The sequence below is a fragment of the Epargyreus clarus genome, unplaced genomic scaffold (genome assembly GCF_041222505.1).
Source record: "Epargyreus clarus isolate Ecla_fem2 unplaced genomic scaffold, WU_Ecla_fem_2.2 ptg000023l, whole genome shotgun sequence".
Lineage (NCBI taxonomy): Eukaryota > Metazoa > Arthropoda > Insecta > Lepidoptera > Hesperiidae > Epargyreus > Epargyreus clarus.
The window spans coordinates 14,231,594-14,253,667 of NW_027332230.1; the positions used below are offsets into that span (position 1 = coordinate 14,231,594).

Consider the following 22,074-nt stretch of genomic DNA (forward strand, 5'->3'; position numbering starts at 1 on the left):
GTAGGTGAAGTGGGGACGACACCTTAAAGGCGCTCGAATTAACAGAGAGCGACATTCTGGTCGGAGACTTCAGCAAGAACAGTCGAATAACAGAGATACTTGTGTAGTTATAATACTTCTAATCACTAGTGTGAACTTACTTACGTATAGTTATTATATCGTTACTCTGTACCTTTTATGTGACTATAAGATTACACGCCTTCAAGACCTTCAAGATGACTATTATTTAATATAACACTTTCGTAATAAGTGTAAAATATTGAATTTAAACAGCTAAACAATTAATGTAGTACTTACATGTGAAATGAGTATTTTTGTGGGTTTTCTTTCTTGGATGTGTTACATCCAGGTACAGCACACGTAACTATGGCCAAACATTCTTACTAAGCACTGTTTTAACTATTTTTAATTAGAAATCTTTAAAAATAAGCGAGTTTATTTTTACGGTAATAAACGTCAGGCTGATACCCTATACGTGAATGGTCTCGCCTGTCTATCTCGCTCTAACACACACATATACTATGCTCTGACTCTTTCGGATTGCCAATCTATTAGTATAATATATCTATGATTGGCAGCATATCGGCCCGTCAAAAGCTCGGTGCCGATCTAACACGGAATATCAGTGGCCGGGATGACGGTGCTCGGGTGACGACGTTCGGTGGACAAGCTGCTATAGTAAATGTATGTACTCTACTTCGGCGCCGTCATTAATTATCGGTATCGGCTCAGTATCGGTGGTCGGTGGATAAACAGCGTAATAACATAAGTTAATACCATCAAAGTTAGTTGATGTTCAGTTCCTCGAGGATATATTTCTTTATAGGGCACTATTAAATAAAGTGAGGTACAAGAAACAAACAACGGATTATAATGATCACATAATTATATTATAAAATGATTTAATTACAATAAACAGAATAAGTATCATAATGTACCTACACTACGAACAACTTACATTACGCAGAAGCGGACAGGATGTACTCTTCTCATATTTACAATTTGTACATTGAGCGCTCGATTCGTTCATCGTAATACTTAATTTACGTCCTTCACGTCGCTAACGATATCATCGACAATAAATAGTGCGGGGGAAGGGGACACGAGCGGCAGGGGACGGAGCGCGCGCCGCCCTTACTTTATATAATACACGACGACGCGCCGCGCCTCGGCTATGTACACTACAACTGCTCCACGAACTTCGTGAGCTGGTCCTGCGGCGTCATTTGCGACAGCTGGTCCTCGGGCGGCGGCAGCGGCGCGGGCGGGGCGGGCGACTGCCGCAGCAGCAGCAGCTCCGAGGGCGTGGGCGGGCGCGGCGACGGCGTGGCGGGCGGCGAGCGCTGCAGCACGCCGCCGCCCTGGAAGTAGCGCGCGCCCAGCCGCGGCCCGCCGCCCGCGCCCGGGTACGGCGCGCGCAGGCCCATCATGCCGCCGCCCACCGCGCCCACGCCCACGCCCGCCGCCGGGCCCGCCTGCTTGAACCAGCCGCCGGCCTGCGCCGCGTGCGCCATGCCGCCCACGCCGCCGCCCGCGCCCACGCCGCCCAGGCCGACGCCCGACACGCCGCCGGGCCCCACTCCTGATACACCTCCCACCTGGAATTAACGATGCGAATAAGTTTTCACATTGAAAAATATCAAGCTATTATAAAATATCAAAGTACTCGCGGCATCTTTGCCCAACTATCGAGAGATGGCTTCACAAATATCCTAAATCGCGTTATATAAGTTTTTAAATGATATTTACACAAGCTCCCAGTTTAATCTGTCAGTGACATGGTTACTGACCAGGTAAGTCAAGCAAAGGCATAGCCTTGCGGTCCCCATTTGCCAAATGCTATTTAAATACGCAATTACATATTTTTTCGTATTATCACCTGTTGTGGTTATACTGCTATATCACGACGAGAATTAGAAATCCTGCTAACTACCTGGCCTAAGTCACAATAGGTCAAAACATTGAAATTTATGAACTTATATACCCACTATTTGTGAATTTGACTGAAATTGGTAACTGACATTCCCGTCATTCTCAAATCAGAGTTCGAACGAGACTACTGAGAAATTATCTTAACCGCTTCTAGTACGAAATCGGCTATACGTTATGTAATTATAAATCAGCCAACATGCGCGACAGACCTGTGACTGTTGGGGCAGCATCTGGTGCATCTGCTGCAACCGCTGCTGCTGCTGCGGCTGCATCATGTGCTGCAGTTGCTGCGGCTGCTGCGGCACGCCGCCGCCGAGCCCGACGCCGCCCACGCCCACGTTGCCCACGTTGCCCACGCCGCCGACCCCGACGTTGCCCACGCCCACGTTCCCCACGGGGCCGACGCCGCCAGCCGCTTGTTGTTGGTTCTGGGCGTTCTGTATACAAATGTTGATGGCTGTCACAAGGTGGTCCATAGTACAACAGTAAATTATCAAGCGTGTACCTAATATGAGCGGAAAAATAAAGGAAGTTTGCTCTTAAGATGTTTGAATTAGGGATCATATTATATTGATAACATCACTGTAATAACCACTATAAAGAAGAATGTAAGTATTATGACTATCAGCCATTAGTTCAGTCTCATCAAAATCATAAGCCAAGTATATTGAAACACAAATATCAAAGCAGTGATAGCCTAGTGGTTAAGAAACGCGGCCTCTCGATCGAGAGGTCCGAGGTTCAAATCCCAGGCACGCACCTCTGATTTTCAAATTTATGTGCGTATTAGAAATTAATTATCACTTGCTTAAACGGTGAAGGAAAACATCGTGAGGAAACCTGCATACCTGAGAGATTTATAAAAAATCTTAAAGGTATGTGAAGTCTACCAATACGCACTTGGCCAGCGCGGTGGACTATGGCCTAATCCTTCTCATTCTGAGAGGAGACCCGTGCCCAGCAGTGGGACAGTAATGGGTTGATGATGATGAATTAACATTTATTCTTAATTTACGCACCTGTGCTCTCTGTTTTATAAATGCTGCCATGAGTGGGGGATTCGATTTGAGTATCTGTAGTATTTCCTGTTGTTGGTTGTGGCTGGTGGGTGACCGTAGCGTCGCCATCAGCTGCTGCAGCGCTTTCTGGTGCATCGGGGGCTGCGCTTGCTGCTGTGGAGGCGCTGGCGGTCGTTGCTGCAAGCGACACAAGCGATTTATTATCATGTTAATCTCTTCTTAATATTAAAACTTGCAACATTTAGGTGCAAGTTGTAATAGTATTTATAATATAGAAAGTAGATGAAACAATCGAGCATACAATTAGCTTAGTGTTAAGATAGCCATGGCTACCTAAGGATATCTGTAATCATTTGCTGGTACAGATGGAAATAATGAAATGAAATGAAATATATTTATTTTGTATAGGTCAGCGACGGCACTTACAAATTGTCAGGTACAATATTTTTCTTAAGCTACTACCGGATCGGAACGCGACCTCTAGTGAGAAGATCCGGTAAGAAACTCAGCGGGTTTGTCCTTTATTCTCTTTTTTTAATGCCATCGTTTTTACATATTATAATTAATAAAGCATTAGCTCCAGTATCTTGCTTTACATTTATCTAAAAAACAAGTTTGTTCAGCAAGATATGCTGCTACACTTTGACATTTTCTTAATTAATTAATAATTTTGTTATTGATCAGTCCCAAGCTGTTTTATCATCAATAAAATCAGCAATTTTATAATAAGCTTTACGAGTAAGTTTGATTTTGATTATGGATTTAAATTTATTAATTGACAAATTTCTGATTTCGGAGGGAAGTTTATTATTAAAACGTATACATTGACCCATAAAAGAATTACTTATTTTGTGGAGACGAGTAATAGGTAGAGTAGAACCCGTGGTGTGGTTTGGTACGGCATATGCTTAGGGATGTTATATAAGATATCGATGCTTTGATGATGTCAATTTTTAAATTATCGATAATTTTATCGCTATTCAAACCTTGCTGATATGATAATATTCAAATTATAATACTAAAGAAAAATACATGGACTAGGTCGGCGGAAAAAATGATCGTCGGATTTGATGAATTTTTTTTTTTGGTAGATTGATATTATTTTAACCTGTCACCAACTATTAATCCCTAGGTGTGGTGTGTTGTTGTCCCTGTAGTTCCGGGATAGGGCTACGATATTCCCGGCCTCTCGTAAGAGGCGACTAAAAGGAGCTTCCGGGGTTGCGGGCGGTAAGAGTGGGAGCTCAAACCGTCTAGCAAGCGACCCCGGGCAGGACAGCGGTTTGTGTGGTCGTATATCGCTGTAAGCACCAGCGGAAGTGAGAGGAGGGTAAATTGCTCCCCCTAAGGCAGAGCCCGATAGAAGGGCATCGCGTTAGGAGGACTCTAATTGTGTTCCATTGGGGATCCCAGAGTCCTCTTAGTAAAGCTGAGGACGGCCAACGGGTGTGTTTTAGTGCGATAAAAATACCATGTGTATCGCTCCCAGTAAAAATTCCATGTAACCCTGAGTCACTCTCAGTGAAAATTCCATGTAACCCTATGTCGCTTCCAGTGAAAATTTCATGTAACCTTGGGTCTATCTCAGTCGCTCCCACGGCACCCGGTACCTTGTGAAGTTTTCCCTCTCGTCAACAAAAAAAAGATGTATTGTGTCGGTAACGCACCTGCACGTGCGCGGGCGCGTGTTGCTGGTGCGGCGCGGGGTGGTGCGCCAGGCGCGGGTGGTGCGGCGGGTGGTGCAGCGGCGGCGGCGTGCGGTACCGCGCGCCCCACTCGCCGCGCGCCACGCCCACGCCCACGCCCACGCCCACCGCGCCCACGCCGCCCGGCGGGCCCATCGCCGCCTGCTTGCCGTACGACGGCGCCTGTTGCCGCGCCGCCTCCTCTTGTACCTGTTACCGACAATCAAAATTGTTACTTATTCAACTGTTTACGACGCTGTATTCTTTTTTTTATAATTATACCTAAATGCTGAGGCAGACGGGCTACCTGATGCAAAACTAGTCACCGTCGCCTATGGACATTTGCAACACCAGAGGAATCGCCAATGCATCGCCGGCTTTGGAGGAGAGCTCTTTTTACACCTTTTTTGAAGAGCCCCAGCAATCATCATCAATCTGAGTAGGCGTATAAGGGTATAACCATCGATTATCCATTGTCATCGATTAACCATGTATTTAAACGATAATGTATAGCACATTATCGTTCGACACATCAAGCTGAAGGTTTCTACATAGATGGACAACTGAATGAAAATAGAATAGGTTTAAATTTGAAAAAATATTAGTTTACTCAAATTTACATTTTTACCTTCACACTATAAAATTGTACGAATTAATGGAGGATGCGTTACCTGCTGGAGTGCCTTCTGCACGTTGTGCGGCAGCGCGTGCGAGGCGGGCTTGGCGGGCGGCGGCGACGCCAGCGCGGGCGCGGGCGGCGGCGACGGCGCGCCCGGCCCGCCGCGCGTGTTCATGGCCGCCATGCGCCGCCGCAGCAGCTGCTGCTGCTGCAGCCGCAGCTGCACCTGCTGCTGCTTCAGCTTCTGCTTGATCTTGCTGCAGAACGGCACCGAACACTTGATCTCCTGGCAGTGCTTCGCGTGGTAGCAGCACAGCGCGATCAGCTGCTTGCAGATCGGGCAGTCGCCCTTCGTCTTGCGCTTGCAGGTCTTCGTGTGGCCGACCACCCGCTTCATCTTCTGGCACGAGGGCAGCCGGCAGTTGGCGTCGCGGCACTGGCACGCGTGCACCAGCGACTGGATGCAGCGCTGGATGGACAGCTTGCGCGCCTCCTGCGGGTTGGCCTGCTTGGTGTCGCCCGGCGACGAGCCCACGTCGAGGTCGAGGCCGAGCTTCTCCATCTTGTGGGGGTGGCCCTGCTTCTCGTGGCAGGGCACGCAGAGGTCGAAGTCGTCGCAGACGGTGCAGTGGTAGCGCGTCTCGACGTGCGACTTGCAGTGGTTGCACGTGTACACGAACTTGTCCTGGCCCTGGTTGTGCAGCTCGTACAGCATGCACAGCGTGGAGAAGCGCGCGCGCCGCGTGGACGAGAACTCGTAGTGGCGGTCGCGCGCCATCGTCAGGAACGCGTCGCGCCCGTCCATCAGGTCGCAGTTCATGAGCGGGTCCGGGTCTTGAATGGGCTGCAAGCACACGAATACACGCCCAGTTATTTAAATGCTATAATTTCAAATATTTCATTTTTTTACCTCATGACTCGATTTGTTTAAAAAGAAAAAAATATAGAGTTTTTAAACATTCAAAAACTACATCCAAATAGTTTTATACAATATTAAGTGTTAACACCTTGGAGGAACCAAATGGAATGACTTGATTAATCAAGTCATTCCATTCCATTTGGTTTTCCTCCAAGGTGAGGATTTATGGATAAATAAATTCCAAACAATAAGTATGAAATAATCCTATTACGTTAATTAAAAATAATTTAAAGATGTTATTCATCTTGAAACATAATTTAACTGTGATTTCTTTTTTAAATGCAGGGTGCATTTAAGATAAAAAAAAACAGTAGATGAGAGCTAGTTATTTTTACTCACCGCTAAGCTAGCGGCAGACTGTGCGGAATGTAGCCTTATGACGAAGAACACCTCCTTGTGCTTCTCCATTGTGGCGAATATCTTAGCGCTGAGATCGCTGCCCTGTTGCTGGTCGCTCTGTTTCTTGCTGTTCTTCCTTTGGGCGGCCTTTGACTTGTTTGATTTCTTCGCCTTCTTTTGGCCTTTCTTCTTACCATCGGGGCCTTGTTCGTTCTCTTCGGAGGACTGGAATATCTAAAAGCATGTTAGAAGCCACGTAGATAGAGCTTTCATTTTGATGATGTTGCAATATAATATGAGAATATTTTCATTTTTTTTAATTGTTTTGAAAGTGACTTATACTGTTGTTGTTGTTTTACTAATTGATTCTAATATAACATACTATGTTAAATGTGTGCCAAAGATATATTTTTGAAGTATAACAGTATTTTTGTTATTTAACAAAAATACTGTTATACTTCAAACAGTTAAGTACAGCTGTTTCTTACAAGAATTTATGAGAAAATTATACGGCAAGTTTTTGTTGCTACACATATAAAACGCGATTGAATTTTTATGAGACAGATATTTTATCATGCAAACCACTAGATTATACAAATGTAGCAGGATAACTGTCTTTCATATAGTAACATTTTTTACACATGTTATTATTACAATGTAATTTATGTATTGTGTATAGAATATAATTCAACAAATTTATTTCTCCCAAATTCAGTTTATACTGTATTTGTTGCTTTTGCTTATGATATTATCAAAATTACAACTTTTCTTTTGCATAACAACCCTTTATTATAAGTAATCAATGAGTCCAAAATGCAAACACTAAGTGAGTCATATAAATTTTAACTTGAACATAATTATGCGAAGGTATACTGACCACTGCCTCGGCTGCTTCGGCCTGCTTCCGCTTCTCCTCCTCCTCCTGGTCCAACTCCTTGATGGATTCCTCCAAGACGTTGGGCCAGAAGTCGCCCTCGAAGTAGGGCAGCTCCGCCGCAGACGAGATATTATCCTCCATTGCTTGCTTTAATATATCTTTATAATCTAATATTATCCTCTCTATAATACCCTTATCTAACATTTTCTTATACCATTCCTGTAACCTCTTAGGTTTTGGTATCTTTTGTTCGGGCGGATGGCAGTGGAAAATGTAGTCGTCGCCCTCGGAGGGCGGGCAAGCCCAGATGTGGGCCATTGTATAGCCCAACTGTTTAGCGTAGTCCAAGTAACCTAATAAAATCTCGTGATAGACGGCAGTCCTGTACTGCCTGGGTTGGAAGAAATGTACAGAATCTAGATATGCTATGTACACGCGCCTAGTGTTAGGTGAGGGACTGTCGCTGCCGTATTCCTAAAACAAACAATTACATTTTGTATATATAAAACGATATATGAGCTAACTACATCTGTACAAACCAGATAAAAATTAAACATTAAAATTTATAAAGCACACAAATAATTATTTATTACACAGGACATGGGCCATTGTGAATATTATTCCTCTATTCTTTAAATGTTAACCTACTCTATTATATTATTTTATTTTCTAAATAAACAAAACCTTTAGTATCCACACTTAACCCTACTATTTTATAGCAATTCAAACATATCACATAAAATAAAAAATAAATAAAAAAAACAGCTATCAGTGTAGCAGTCTAGATACAATACTCACCTGTACATGCATTCCAAAGATACAAATATCAGTCCCGTCAACTTCTTCAAATGCAAACAACGCTTTAGCCCGATACGGGAATTCGGCAGACAATTCACCCGAGTCCACGAACCTCGATCTCATTCCAGGTTTCACTTCCACCATCTAAAAACAATACTTGGTTTATATTATCAGAAATCGAATATATTATATTGTATTGAATACATGAACTGTAGAGTTTATACTAGATGGCGCCACTTTATAAGGAAATAGATTGCAACTTTTATCTTGAAAATAAGTTTGCTTATAAGCCAAAAGCTGTAGTGACTTATCACCATCACTTGACCATCAGTTGACAATAATGGGGATACCTAGCAGCAACAAATAAAATAGCCTATTTTACCTTTTCAGATGACGCGACAACCCTGATATGCACTTCACCAGCGCCAGCCTCTTTTTTCTTAAGGAAATTATTTACTCTTGTCTCAATATAAATGCCAAGCTTAGAAGTGGGCAGCTTCTTAGCACAAAACTTGTTCTCTTTTCGCTTGGCCCCCTTCTTCTTCAAGCAATTATCACAGCAAAAGCCCTGGGGCCATATTTGGTCGTGGTGCAACACGCATATTTGATGTTGTTTCCTGCCACAGTCCATGCACACCACAAATGGTTCCTGTTCCAAGTGATCATTTTTCATCTCTTTGAATTGATCTTTTTTGATCGCTCTGAAAATGATTTGGAATATTAAAGACATTGCATGATTATCATCAGATTATTTATTACTTGCAAAATAGAAATTCAAAATATTACGGCATATGTTTTTATAATGTATGTTAAATTGACTACATTAAAATTTTCTTATATATTATCATAATTTCAATACTTAGAGAACGAATATAAAACTGATTAAAATATAAAACAACGGGAATACATATACTCACGTCTGTGGCTGCAGCGGATCATCTCCGAGCGTGACGGTGTCGCCCTGGATGTCATTGAAGCATTTCTGGCAGAAGGTGTATCTATCGGAGACAACCCCAAGCGCTTTTAGACTTTATTCAATCAGCCGCGTAGCGATGGTAGTGATGTGAAGCGTGACAGGAACGTTTTGTGTGCAGGCAAGGACGTGCGTGGAGAGGGCGAAAAATCATTAGTAAGCCACCCGTACATAAAAGGGTATTAGTTGTTAAGTATTAGATATACCACACGCCAGTAAAGAACAGACTTGAATTGAAATTGTGGTCTTATTACACAATATTGCGATTATATGCATTTTTACGGTTTATACTTTATTTGACATATAGAGGTTGGCCAAGTTCGATGTAAGGTTTGTTACTTCTATGCCTATTATGCGTTACACAATACAATGTCACATATGCAAGAAACAAGTAAAAGACACCACCTGAACAGTTTATAAAAAAATCTTGTATTTTAAAGTAACTGCACATTCACGTAGTTATTTTGGGCTGTAAAAATCAAAACAACAAAACTTTTTAAAGTTGTAAAATTTTGTATACGAAATATTGACAATAACTGCTAAAGCTAAGATATTGGCATACCAAAAATTAGTTACATAACTATATTTAATTAAATAATTAAGTTATTTATTATCAATTACTCTACATCAAATTTGGCCGAAGATAGTATGATATGCATGCTATTTCTGTTATTAGAAAGTTTTATTTTAGAGTTGAGATGAAATTTCAAAGCCACAACCATATCCATGTCTATTATTTATTAACATGTGTTATATTAACAATTTTGTCATATAATTGTTATTATAGAATTTGGCCAAAACATAAGGGAATCAATTTTAGCTTAACAGTAAGCTACAGTACAGGTATGTTAAAGCAATTAACATAGAATATAGAGATATAACTCCAAGTATTATAACTAGACACCCTTTTAAAAATGTAATTTTACTGAATTATTATTCGATTCTAAGATGTGTGGGTTCTAGCCATTACGTTATGAAGGATGGCTACAAAAGCGATAGAAAAGCTTTTTACAAAGGAATTATAGATGGAATGAAGTTTACCTAATAATGGTAACTAAACATTCTTTCTCATCAAGTAATTCCTTCCTCATAATATGTAAAAATATATAATTAAATCAAGAGCAATAAACATCTAGGGTAGGTTAGTTTTTGTAATTCAATAATATAAAAAAATGTCTGGAACAATTAATTATTTCTTGATCAACATAAAATATTGATGAAATTACGCTTTACAACATCATAATTATAAATCATTTTCTATAAGATTTATAATGACGCTATCTTCTACTAAATATTCTTATATAATTTTGTATTGAAAAATAATCTAAATTATTTCTTTAATATAATATCTAAGATCCTTAAATTTTTAGTTGTAAAAAAACACATTATATAATTAATTATAAATTGATTACCTTATGTTTTGAATCAGAAAATTACTTAAGTCAAAAATAACTTTACAAAATCAATAACGTCTATGTATGACGTAGAAAAATCTTTAATACAAAACATCTTATATTGTATATAAAAATTGTTAATAGTATAGTAACATACCTGTTCTTGTAACTGAAGTATTTGGCGTCACGTGGTATGGTGCAGAGCTGCTTGCCGTAGCAGCACAGCACTTGCGGGTTGAACGTGTATTTGCGCCCGCAGCAATAGCCCAATGTTTGCATTACTGGGTCTATGTCCAACTCGAATACTTCCGAAAGCTAAAATATATACAGAATCATTTTTAACGCCATTTATATAACTTAGGAGAAAAATAAAATGTGTATATTTTTTATTTATTAGTTTGTTACCTTAGTACAGTATCTGTAGACGCGCGAGTTCTTGCGATTGTAAAGCCACGCGTTCTCGAACATGAGCCACACATCGTCCACGTACTCCCAGGGGTCCTTGTACATGCCGTCGTCCAGTTTCTTTTTGATAGTGGACAGATCGATCGGCCTCGACACGATGTCGAAGTAGTCCGGGATGCCGAGCGCCTGCGCGTCCACCGGCTGGCGGAAGGGCAGCGACTCCGGGTCCAGGCGGAACAGGTTCTCCAGCGTCGGCATCAGCGCCTGGCGCAGGTCCTCCGGCTTGAACACGAACGTCCGCCGGGGGCCCCGGTCCGACCCGTCCGCGCTCGCCTCGCCCGGCTCCTCCTTCATCTCCTGCTTGATCTCCTGGTTCATCTCCTGCTTCGGCTCCTGCTTGACGTCCGGCTTCTCCTGCTTGATCTCCTTCTTGATGACGAAGTCGAACCGCTCCATCGACTCCTTCTGGTCGGGCTCGTCGCGCATGCCCTTCCCGCCGCAGTCGCTCTCGTCGGGCTCGTCCATGCCGCGCGGCTCCTCCGGCTCGCGCTTTACGCGCACGTCGTCGGGCGGGCTGTCGTCGGCGGAGGCGGCGGCGTTGAGCGCGGCCAGCTGCGCGGACACGGAGGCGGGGCGCGAGGCGGGCCGCGTGTCGGGCGCGGGGCTGGGGTGCGCCAGCGGCGTGGCCGGCGTGCCCGCGCCCGCCGGCGACGCGCCCGCCTCGCCGCGGAACGCCGAGTGGTTCATGAAGGGGCTCGCCACGGGCCCGCCCAGCGGCCGCGACTTCGCGTCCGGCTGGTGGTTGGGCGACGTGAGCGGCGCGGGTCCGTTGCTCTGGATGGACGGGTACTGCGGCACGGGGGAGGTCATCGGTTGCCCGAAAGGGGACATGCCCGGGTTGCCCACGCTGCCCACCCCGACGCTGCCGCCGTTTGGCGTTTGCGGCATCTGTATCGGACACGATGTTTTAAATAAATCGTTGCTCTCGGAAATCTAGCCCTTAATTATCGTGAACGAACATTTTATAGACACCTTAACAACGTCTTTACGTCATATACAGGGTGAATCTTTCAAACGGGCCTTCAGGGCCATATCTGAAACTATGAGGTTTAGCGAAAAATGCTGAAAGGAGTTACGAGGCCGATTTTGATAAAAACTAAAATTGCATCATTACTTTTTTAAAATAACTTTTACCCTAGCCGGGTATCGAACGAGTTCATTACTTCCCAGAATTTGATCCTTATAAGCGACACTATCAGATAGTGGAATAATATAGAGGGCGTTTTTTTTTTTCAAAATGAACTCGTTCGATTCCCGGATAAGGAAAAATATATTTAAAAACTAATGATGCAGTTTTAGTTTTTATCAAAATCGGCCTCGTAACTCCTTTCAGCATTTGTCGCTAATCTATAGTTTCGGATTTGGCCCTGAAGGCCCGTTTGAAAAATTCACCCTGTATAATATAGTGAAACAATTAAATATTATTGAATATAACGTCACTTACAATAACAAGAATACGTTATGTCATAATTTAAAATGAAAACATCCGCAAATGAGATCAATTCTTACCTGATTTGGACTAGGTCCAGGCGGGCCGACCAGGTTGGATTGGTAAGTCATGCGACTGCCGGGCATGGAGAGTGGCATGCCACCGGGAGAGGGGATGCGCATGGCGGGCAGGCCGGGCTGCGCGGGGAGGTTGGGCCTGCCCACGCCCACGTTGCTCACGCCGACGGCGCCCACTCCCACCGCGCCGCCGACGCCCACGCCGGGCGCGCTGGGCCGAACGCCGCCCATCACGCCCCCACCCGACATCACTCCCACGGACTGTTGCTGCAATTGATTCTGCTGCTGCTGTTGCTGTTGTTGTTGCGCTTGCAGCTGCTGTTCCTTCCTTTTTTGTCGTTTTTCTTCCAGTTCCTTCTGTATCTTATAAATCTTTTCAGCCAATAAATGGTAGTACTCCGATCGAGTGCTCGCCATTTCGTACATGTCTCCCTCGACTTTTCTCGCGTAAGCTACTAAGTTATGCATTCTTTTATCTAACATCGCTGAGGGGTCTGGAGTTGGGAAGATAGCTTGCACCCTGTTTGACAATACGATAACGTAAGCATGAGCACGAGTGTAGGTTAATTATAGCAAATATTTCAACAAAAAATATAATAAGCAACTTACAGTTTATGAACAAGGTGGTTTCTGAGATCGGCTGTTATAGACTGGTGCCACTCCTTCGTACCAGAGGCAGGATTAGCGGTGACAGCACCACCGGCCAATTGAAGGGTCCCCGTACCCATCTAAAATCATATGTTATCGTTAAAACCTATATAATTGCATAGACAAATTATTTAAAAATGCGCACTAAGTCAACTTAAAAAAACTAATAGTTTTTAAGTGCTTATATACGAACCAATTGTTGCTGCTGCTGCTGTTGGAGATCAGATTGCGTTTGCTGCGCGAAGAGTTGCATGGGCGTGGACTGCTGCGACTGGACCACATCCGAGAGGCCGGGCGGGCGCGGCGCGGGCATGCGCAGCGGCGCGCGCGCCATGCCGCCGCCGACCATGTTCGCGACCGACGTCGGGCACGCGATGCCCAGCGCCTCGTACGCGCGCTTCATGTCCGCGCCCGTGCCCACGCCCACGCCCACCCCGACCCCGACGCCCGCGCCGGCTATCGACACGCCACCGCCGACACCGACGCCGACCCCCGCGCCCGCACCCGCGTTCGTCGGCGCCACATTCGGTGCTACTCCTAATAAACAAATTATAATTACACTTTTATTTACGTTTATACGGACTTTGTTTTTATATCAATTTTATTAATTTTAGAGGCTTCAAACTACATTGTTCCAAAAACTAATCTATATTTTTTGGAAAAACCTCATCTATGTATCGTTCATTATTATAAAATATCACAGTTTCATATTAAAAATATTTTAAGTATTTTCTAGTATCTTACCAGATAGAGCATTAACGGGCGCAAGACCGCTGGGCGCGGACGCGGTGGGTACGCTAACGCCCACGCCCACGCCCACGCCCGCACCGCCCACGCCCGTCGTCGCGTGTGGCCCTGCAGCTACAATCACACAAAACAATATAAGTTCATACATGTGTATAATATATCAAATATTATACAAACTTTCGTAAATCGCATTGTTATAGAATATAAAACTTGCGATGCATCAGTTGCACCGACATTTCGTGGATAAGAATTTTTTTTTGTTCTTAAGTTTTATAAACTTGAAATACAATGAACATTTAGCGCAAAATTAACTAAACCCTTATTGAACTTATATTTTAGGAAATGTAATACTATTTTACACTCTTTTTTTGAATAATAGTGTTTATTTATTAATTACGGCACTTACCATTCATAGTAGTACTTCTAGTCCGATCTGCCTGCTTCAGTGGCAAACAGACTGGGCAGTCATTCTTGTTACAGTGTTTCCAATGGTTTATAATTTGTCTTGATGACGAGCAATGCGGAACAACGCAATTTTTACCCGCCTGCCAAAAAAAAAAAGAACATGATTTTATTTCTCGAAACATAACCTAATCATTCTGATAAAACTATGGTAGATTTTTTAAAGTACACTCCGAAGCAAGGAAACACACTTAAACTTTTCCCACTAAAGGTCTCTTATCTAACTATGATTACGCTCAACATCATCATATTTTATTATTCGATCTGCTCAAGAATTTGTCTGTAAGAGTATGTAATAAATATTCTCGCACTCCAAAGTTGCCTACCTGACATGACATCATATGATTGAGGACTCCTTTCATAGTTTTACAGTGTGGTAATGTACATTGCCATAGCTCGCCATTCGATTGTGACTCTCTTCTTTGACATTTATGTGCATGTAGCAATAAAACGAGTTGCTGCTGTATTAGTTTCCTCTTCTCTGGATCCGCGATGGAACCAGAATTGGGTTGTTGGGGATTCGGTTGTGCTGAGGCGGACTGTGTCGCGGCTTGAGGTTGTGACTGTTTAATGGATACACATTTGTATATTAATAATTATATAATATAGATATATTTGTTATTAAAGTTTTACTTATTAACATTTATTAGATAAGTAAAATAAAATAAATAAGATGATTAATGCAGAATCGATTTTATACTTGGTACAGACAACCAACATCTTGCGACCGCTGATTTGGCGTAATTAGTAAAGAAATGATAAGGATAGTAATTCATTTATTCGAAATTGAAATATATTATATTACAAATGCAAATCAGTTTCGTTTCAATTCATTATATTATAAATATTAAATTTTGAATATCACACATTTGCAAAACTGCTAGCAATAACGCTGCACCATAAGTAGGCACAGCAATCGTTGTACAAGTATAGTCCGCGCCAAACTGCTGGTTCGCTCTGAGGTTGTTGCGTGGTAGTGGTGGTAATAGTGGTAATAGTGGGGCGTGTAGGTACCTGTCCGCCGGCGGGCGCGCCGGGCGTCTGCGGCGAGGGCGCGGGCGGCACGGCCTGCGCGGCGCCGCCGCCGGCCTCCGCGGGCGGCCCGAAGCGCGCGCCGGGCGGGCGTTGCGCGGGCGGCACGCCGGGGCCCTGCGGCGACTGCCCGTACGCGGGGTGGAAGGGCGCCAGCGGATGCCCGCCGCCGCCCGGCGCCTGCATGCGCGCGTGGTGCTGCAGCGCGCTGCGCATCACCGGCGCCTGCATGCCCACGCCCACCCGCCCGCTCAGGGGACCGTTCTGCATCGCCTGCGAGAACCGCTACGCTTACCGATGTTACAATTACGTCCAACAAAGTTTAATGCAACATAAAGACACTCGCCGACCACAGAGGAATAGGCGTGCCTACGAGTATGTAAATAATCTACTCGGGTGATTTTTAGTGCGATTCAAGGGATTATATATTTGTATTCATGCGTGGCTTTTACATACTAGTAGTTTTCGGCAAATTACTCGGCGGATTGTTCACGAGTATATAAATGTTGCAATCAAAGTGAAAAGTTCTTGCACATAGAGCACATTTTATTTGTAGGATATATTATGAATTCACATTACTAACATGATATTGTAAAAATAATGTTGTATGTAATGTAAGTCCTTATTGTGCTTTTTTAATTCAACTCTTGTATAGCCGATCATAGGTTTTAATTAATAAACTCCAAAAATATAAATGTTTCTCAAAGTATTGACAGATATGAAAACTTAATATGATTATATTAATAAATTAACAATATAAAAATATATAATATAAATCGGCCATAATTCGGCATAATAAAGATCGCATTAAAATTTACATCAAATCTATACGTATAATCTATATCTGGAAAACGACTTAATTTTCATTTAATATGTGGAGAATTTGGGGGCGATAAATCGACGTAGCTAGGCTTCATTTCTTAAAAAAAATCTCTTTAAAAAAAGACCTAGTATGTTCATTTCGGTACTAAACATTTACACTTTCAATCTAAATCACAGCTTGTAGTTATTATGGCAAATTTTCTCACTAACTCTATTTGCGTTCAGTTGCATATCATGCATGATTTGAATAATTATATAATCATAATAATCACCAAAAAATTATGGTACACATATTTATAATTAGTCAGACATTATTATTTCATACATTATTATTATTATCCTTAGTTTTTTTATGCATTTCGGCTTGCTTCCTCTGCTTTGACAAGCAACCTCCAACCTCTAACAATTTTTTTTTACATTTCAACATACCCATGAAAATTTACAGTTTACGATTAGAAATGCCATGGCTTTTGTCAATAACATGGATAACTAGTAAATAATATAAAAAAAATATATAATACAAAGCATGTATTACTCACAGCACAACCTTTTTTTTTTTGAAGGTGGAGCTTATAATACAACTCTTTATAATTTGAACTGGTTGCAACTGCACTAAAAATTAGTTTGACAACCAACAAATTAATAAAAAAATGTTATAGGTGTAAACCGAAATGATTGACAATTATTATAAATTATTTCTAGTATGAATGAGACCTATTGAAATCTCCTGAATTGAAAGAAATATGGAATTTTCTTACCTGTGCGTGCAAATGGTGAGGTGGTCCAGCATGGTGGTTGTTGCCCATGAGTGGAGGCAGCTGCTTGTTGACGTTGCTGATGATACCGCTACCGAGCATCCCAGCACCCGCCATATTGCTGTTTGTTACTATCATGTTTCCCCCGACATTCCCCACATTCATACCACCTGGCAAAAGAGAGGTCAGTTAATTCATATACAAAATATTTCTATATTATTTCAATAAATATAATGTAAAATTTAAAGTAATGAGAGGACTAAGGAAGGTTTTTTCTAAAAATATGCATAGTTTTTAGGAATCTCAGATATTTTTGAGATAGAATCTCGCAACATATTCATAAAGAATAAGTATACATAGTTATTTCCAAAAAATCTGTGTTTCATAAAGAAGTTGTTTATAATTGCTTCATTTATTTTCAACGAAACTGTAATAGAACGAAACAACGAAATTGTAATAGCTTCGCTTAGGAGATAATATCTACCATTTTGATATGAATGCACACTTCAATTACTTTATTTTTATATAAGCTTTATTTTACATATATTTTAATATAAACTCTTTTGTTGAAATCTAGTGCGCTTGCAAATTATTTGTAAAGAGATATTCTTCATTTTAGAATAAACCTAATTGAGATGAAAAATTACAGAATTTAAGTATTAGTGATCATGGATTAGTAGTATACATACCTTGAATAGAACTCATTGGCATTGTTGAATGTAACTGATTTGGATGGCTTGTATTTGGCATTGGTTGTGGATGCATGCCACCCATCAGGTCCTTAGAAACAGACACATTAGGAGGTGACTGCAAATTTGGACTCTTACTTCCTAAACTTCCCAACACTAATGGATTGTTGTGGCCTAAGCTTTTGCCCTGTGAAAAGACCAGCAAACGACATTTACACTATTAGTATTGATCATTCAGGTATAATTCGATATATTATAACATAAGAATAACAGGAAAATAATTGTAATATCAAAAATTAGACAAAATATGTTGCTGATTTATATACTTTTTGCTACAACATCTATAGAGAAACTTGATATTTATGATTAAAATGAAAAAAAAAAAAACATTTCATTTAAAATATTAGTTTTACATTGAATTTTTTAACAAATGATTCAATAATGTTATGAATATAAATAAAGTTTTTGGATACAATGAACTATTTAGTAATGGAAAAAAATAACTGAAAATGTTAAATATAATTTACTATTAAATCTTAGCAAAATATAAATGAATAATTCATAAAATTGCTTGCAAAAAAAAACATTTCATTTAAAATATTAGTTTTACATTGAATTTTTTAACAAATGATTCAATAATGTTATGAACATAAATAAAGATTTTGGATACAATGAACTATTTAGTAATGGAAAAAAATAACTGAAAATGTTAAATATAATTTACTATTAAATCTTAGCAAAATATGAATGAATAATTCATAAAATTGCTTGCAACATAAGATAAATCAAAAGCAACCATTAGATCCAGATACTCACTTGTTGTATAAGATGATTATTTATTTGTCTCTGCATAGCAGCCGTCGGGTCATCCCCATTGAGCTGTTGTTGGGTCATTTGCCCCCCAGGACCTGGCCCCTGTGCAGGGGGCTTAGGACCTGCAACCCCAGGTTGCTCCCCCCACATCAGCTCATCAGGGAGGTCCTTTTCAAGATCGAACATGTCAAGGTTCGAAAACCCATCTGCTGAAACAAATTGTTTGTTAAGATATACGGATTATTATTGATTATAAAAAAAAAAATGAATCTTAAAGCTGCAGCCGTTTTGTCTATTCATTCAATCAAAATTAAATTATTTAACTAATTACAGTCATCTAACCAGATGTAAGATGAATGCTCATTTGATGAATCAAATTTATTACAGTAATAAGTTTCTTCAAATATGCACGACATATTTTGTTAAAAATTGTTATTTAAATAAATTAAAAAAAATATATTGATTTTATATTAAAAAAATATATTGATGTTATACTGGTCAAAATTAAACATAAATCACTTTATAATTTCAGTTCTCAAATTTTAAGCAATACTTGTAATTGAATGTGAAACAGTCAAAAGGGCTTAATTCAAATAGGATATTTTATTAAAATTTTCATTTATACATTTATTAAAATTTTCATTTTCATTTACATATATTACATTCAAAAACATTTGGAACGCCTACATAATATTTAGTATAAATTGTATTTTTAAACAGTGTAAAATGATAATAGCATCATGACATGATAAGAATATAATAAAATATTTGAAAAGCAGTTTTTATTGATCTTAAATTAAATAATAAGTAAATAGTATTAGTCAATAATCAGTGAATTAAAATAAAAACATCAAAGAAATATATTTTGCGTAATAGCCAAATGTTTTGTAAATTTTTCAAGGTTGCACACAAAATTTGTTTTTACATTAGAATGATACTACTTAAAACATCACATGTAATAGCATCATATACTTTCAAGGACATTTATATTTACAAACAGATATGTCAAAGAAAAAATGAACAAAAGCATGTATTTATTGTGTTTATGTGAAACACAAGGAGGAAATGTAATGTTGTGTAATATTTTAAAGAAACTAATAAGAATATAAAAAAATATCCAAGGATATTGCATAAAAAAAAAAGTTTATGAATTGTTACTGTACAACAAACTACAACTGATACATATAGTTTTAAATATTTTTTGCAAAATATTAATATTTTTCTTTTGAAAAATAATATAATTTTTGAGAAATTTGTATAGTCAAATTTAAAATAGGTATAAAATATTTAGATTACTTGGATGGAATAGATTTCAATATTTTTCGAGACGGTTAAAAATATTTTAACTTTTGAATAAAACTATGTACTTAAAGAAGAAATATTACAATTCCAATAATAACTATACATTTTTATTGCCTTAATCATATATTTGATTTACATTTAAGTTATATACTAAAGTGCAAGGTGTTTTAAGCATTCAATTTGCAAAAAAATATGGGTATAAGTTTAACCAAGCAATAGTTTGGAAGATTATAAATGTAGGTCACCCATGAAAGAATGTTTTTATCATGTTTTCTGAATAAAAAATACTTTCTTTTTAAAGGAATATGTATTAACAATTTTTAAACTTGCTTTGAGCTTCATATTAATCAAAAAAAGAAATTATAAACATTTGAACATGTTCAACCTAAGTTTCCTGTGAAAAACATGACCTCTCTATTGGAAAGTAAACCCAAAATATATGATTATTTCATGAAAATATAAAATATTTAATGAGAGTTCTATGATTGTATTATAATGTAGTAGATTTTAGTGATATTTTGATATGTTATGCCCTGCATTAATTTATAAATATCCTATAAGTTTTACATGACAAAATTTTGCCACTAAATAACAGAGAAACTATAGTGACTATAACTTGTACAATAGTAAAATTCATACTCTGGCTAATTTCCTGATTTCTTTAGCGTAAGAAACAATAATACGACGCAAAACTTGCAAGGCGCTAACAAGAGCGACGGCAAAATGTCAAAAATCACAGCATTATTGTAATGACAGACGTGCGTGCAAACCTTTGAAAACTTGTAAAAAGTGAAAAAGTACTCACCTGCCGTGTCCGATGGACCCTGGAAAGGGTCCCGGATCATTTTAGCCCGCTTGTTAGGCGGCTCATCCACATGATGATCGGCCATGGCTCTGTTTACTAAACGTAAGCCGTCGTGAATATTTCGGCCCGCCGATTCAAATAACACATTTATGTCTTATATCTTTATAAAATAACATTTTAGAGCGATTTGTCATCCATCACAACGTAATTCACCCACATCCCGATCGTTCGATGTGCTCCGCACCGTTGAAGGCACATATTATAATTTCTCACTCAAGTATTCGCCATTACAAAGCTCCGAATCGAAGAACTACACAGAGCCTCTCACCATCTTCCGTCGGAACTAGCACAATAAATGAAAACAATATCACCAGATTTTAGCTACTTTACGGAACTTATTTTAACGATCGAGCTACACGATTTCACTTAACACTTTAAAATACACGGAATGGTACAGTTTATGATAAAATGATGTAAGAAAAAACAGAAAATTTACACGACAAATTCCGAAATACTTCTCAGTCTCTCCAGCGCAAAATGGCGGCTGTCGATGAAAACTTTTTCTACGCTTGTCAGAAAATGTCGGCCTATAAAGAGACGACGAGCTCCGATTGGCCCGCGCATACCATGTGACCGCCGGAAGTGCCGACTTGACGCAGGATCGGTCCAATAATTCTGACGTCAACGCGTTCAAATCCGAATGAATCCGAAAATATCCGAAGACTTTATGAAGTAAATTGTAATCATTTATTTCACTGTTTATATGATTTATTTGTTAAAAAAAATTATACATTTATAATAAATATAATCCTAACTAATAAAAGGAGTGTTTCATTCTTTAAAAATTAAATAAATAAAATTTTAAATTAATAAATTTAAACTCTCGCGCTAAATCGGGAGTGGTCGACATCATCAATAAGAGGTATCTGTAGCTTATGGTTGTAGAGCGCCATAGACAAATTGTAGAAAAACTCAATATTATTGTATATTTTTTATGTCGATATAATTAATTGAAATGAAATTCTTGAAAATTACATAGGATATAATATTTTTCTCCAATATTTTTTACGATGCGCAATTCTATCAGTAATATGCATCTGTTATACAAAAATATAGAATATAGAAAAAAATCAGAAGGCGCATATATTTTATATTGGACATAACATAATAATAGTCGCAGACTTAAAAATAGTTGTTATTGCAAGACGTGCTCCCTATTCTACTGCAATATATAAAAATAAATATTGAAAAATTCTTAACAAAGAAAGGTTTGTAAAAAAATCTGGTATGGTATGGGCGCGGCTGCGAGCGAGTGGGTCCAAATCATGTACATTCAGTATGTACTTAAAATTTAAATAAGCGATCAGACATTATAGTGGTCTTTTTTTAAATTATGCATGTCTTTTTATTAATCAATCCCATAGCTGATTTACGTACATCGTGTACAAAGACTGGGTGTAAAAAGTCACGACA

At 39.6% G+C, this 22,074-nt stretch overlaps 1 protein-coding gene across 2 annotated transcripts; it reads right to left on the bottom strand.

Annotated features, from left to right (window-relative positions):
- Nucleotides 1-868: 868 nt before the first annotated feature.
- Nucleotides 869-21,198, bottom strand: nej (CREB binding protein nejire). 2 transcript variants are annotated; one of them, XM_073086062.1, is made up of 23 exons: nt 20,602-21,198; nt 18,498-18,703; nt 17,682-17,868; nt 16,996-17,162; nt 15,398-15,700; nt 14,710-14,946; nt 14,328-14,466; nt 13,919-14,035; nt 13,368-13,711; nt 13,136-13,254; nt 12,530-13,046; nt 10,961-11,908; nt 10,713-10,870; nt 9,106-9,216; nt 8,571-8,889; nt 8,189-8,332; nt 7,391-7,864; nt 6,514-6,747; nt 5,308-6,099; nt 4,619-4,846; nt 2,952-3,128; nt 2,142-2,369; nt 869-1,598 (listed from the first exon to the last, which is right to left on the bottom strand). In XM_073086062.1, exons 1-23 carry the CDS (start codon nt 20,684-20,686, stop codon nt 1,182-1,184), a joined length of 6,651 nt encoding a protein of 2,216 aa, XP_072942163.1. In that variant the 5' UTR covers nt 20,687-21,198; the 3' UTR covers nt 869-1,181. The 2 variants fall into 2 exon arrangements, with proteins under 2 accessions (XP_072942163.1, XP_072942164.1); XM_073086063.1 differs by having other exon boundaries at nt 15,398-15,688; nt 20,602-21,197.
- Between the last annotated feature and the right edge of the window lie 876 nt (nt 21,199-22,074).

Coding starts and splice junctions, on each gene's coding strand:
- nej (XM_073086062.1), bottom strand. CDS start 20,686: ATGGCCGATCATCATGTGGATGAGCCGCCTAACAAGCGGGCTAAAATG. Junction 8,890..9,105: donor GATCCGCTGCAGCCACAGAC/GTGAGTATATGT, acceptor AATCATTTTCAG/AGCGATCAAAAAAGATCAAT. Junction 4,847..5,307: donor TGCAGAAGGCACTCCAGCAG/GTAACGCATCCT, acceptor TGTCGGTAACAG/GTACAAGAGGAGGCGGCGCG.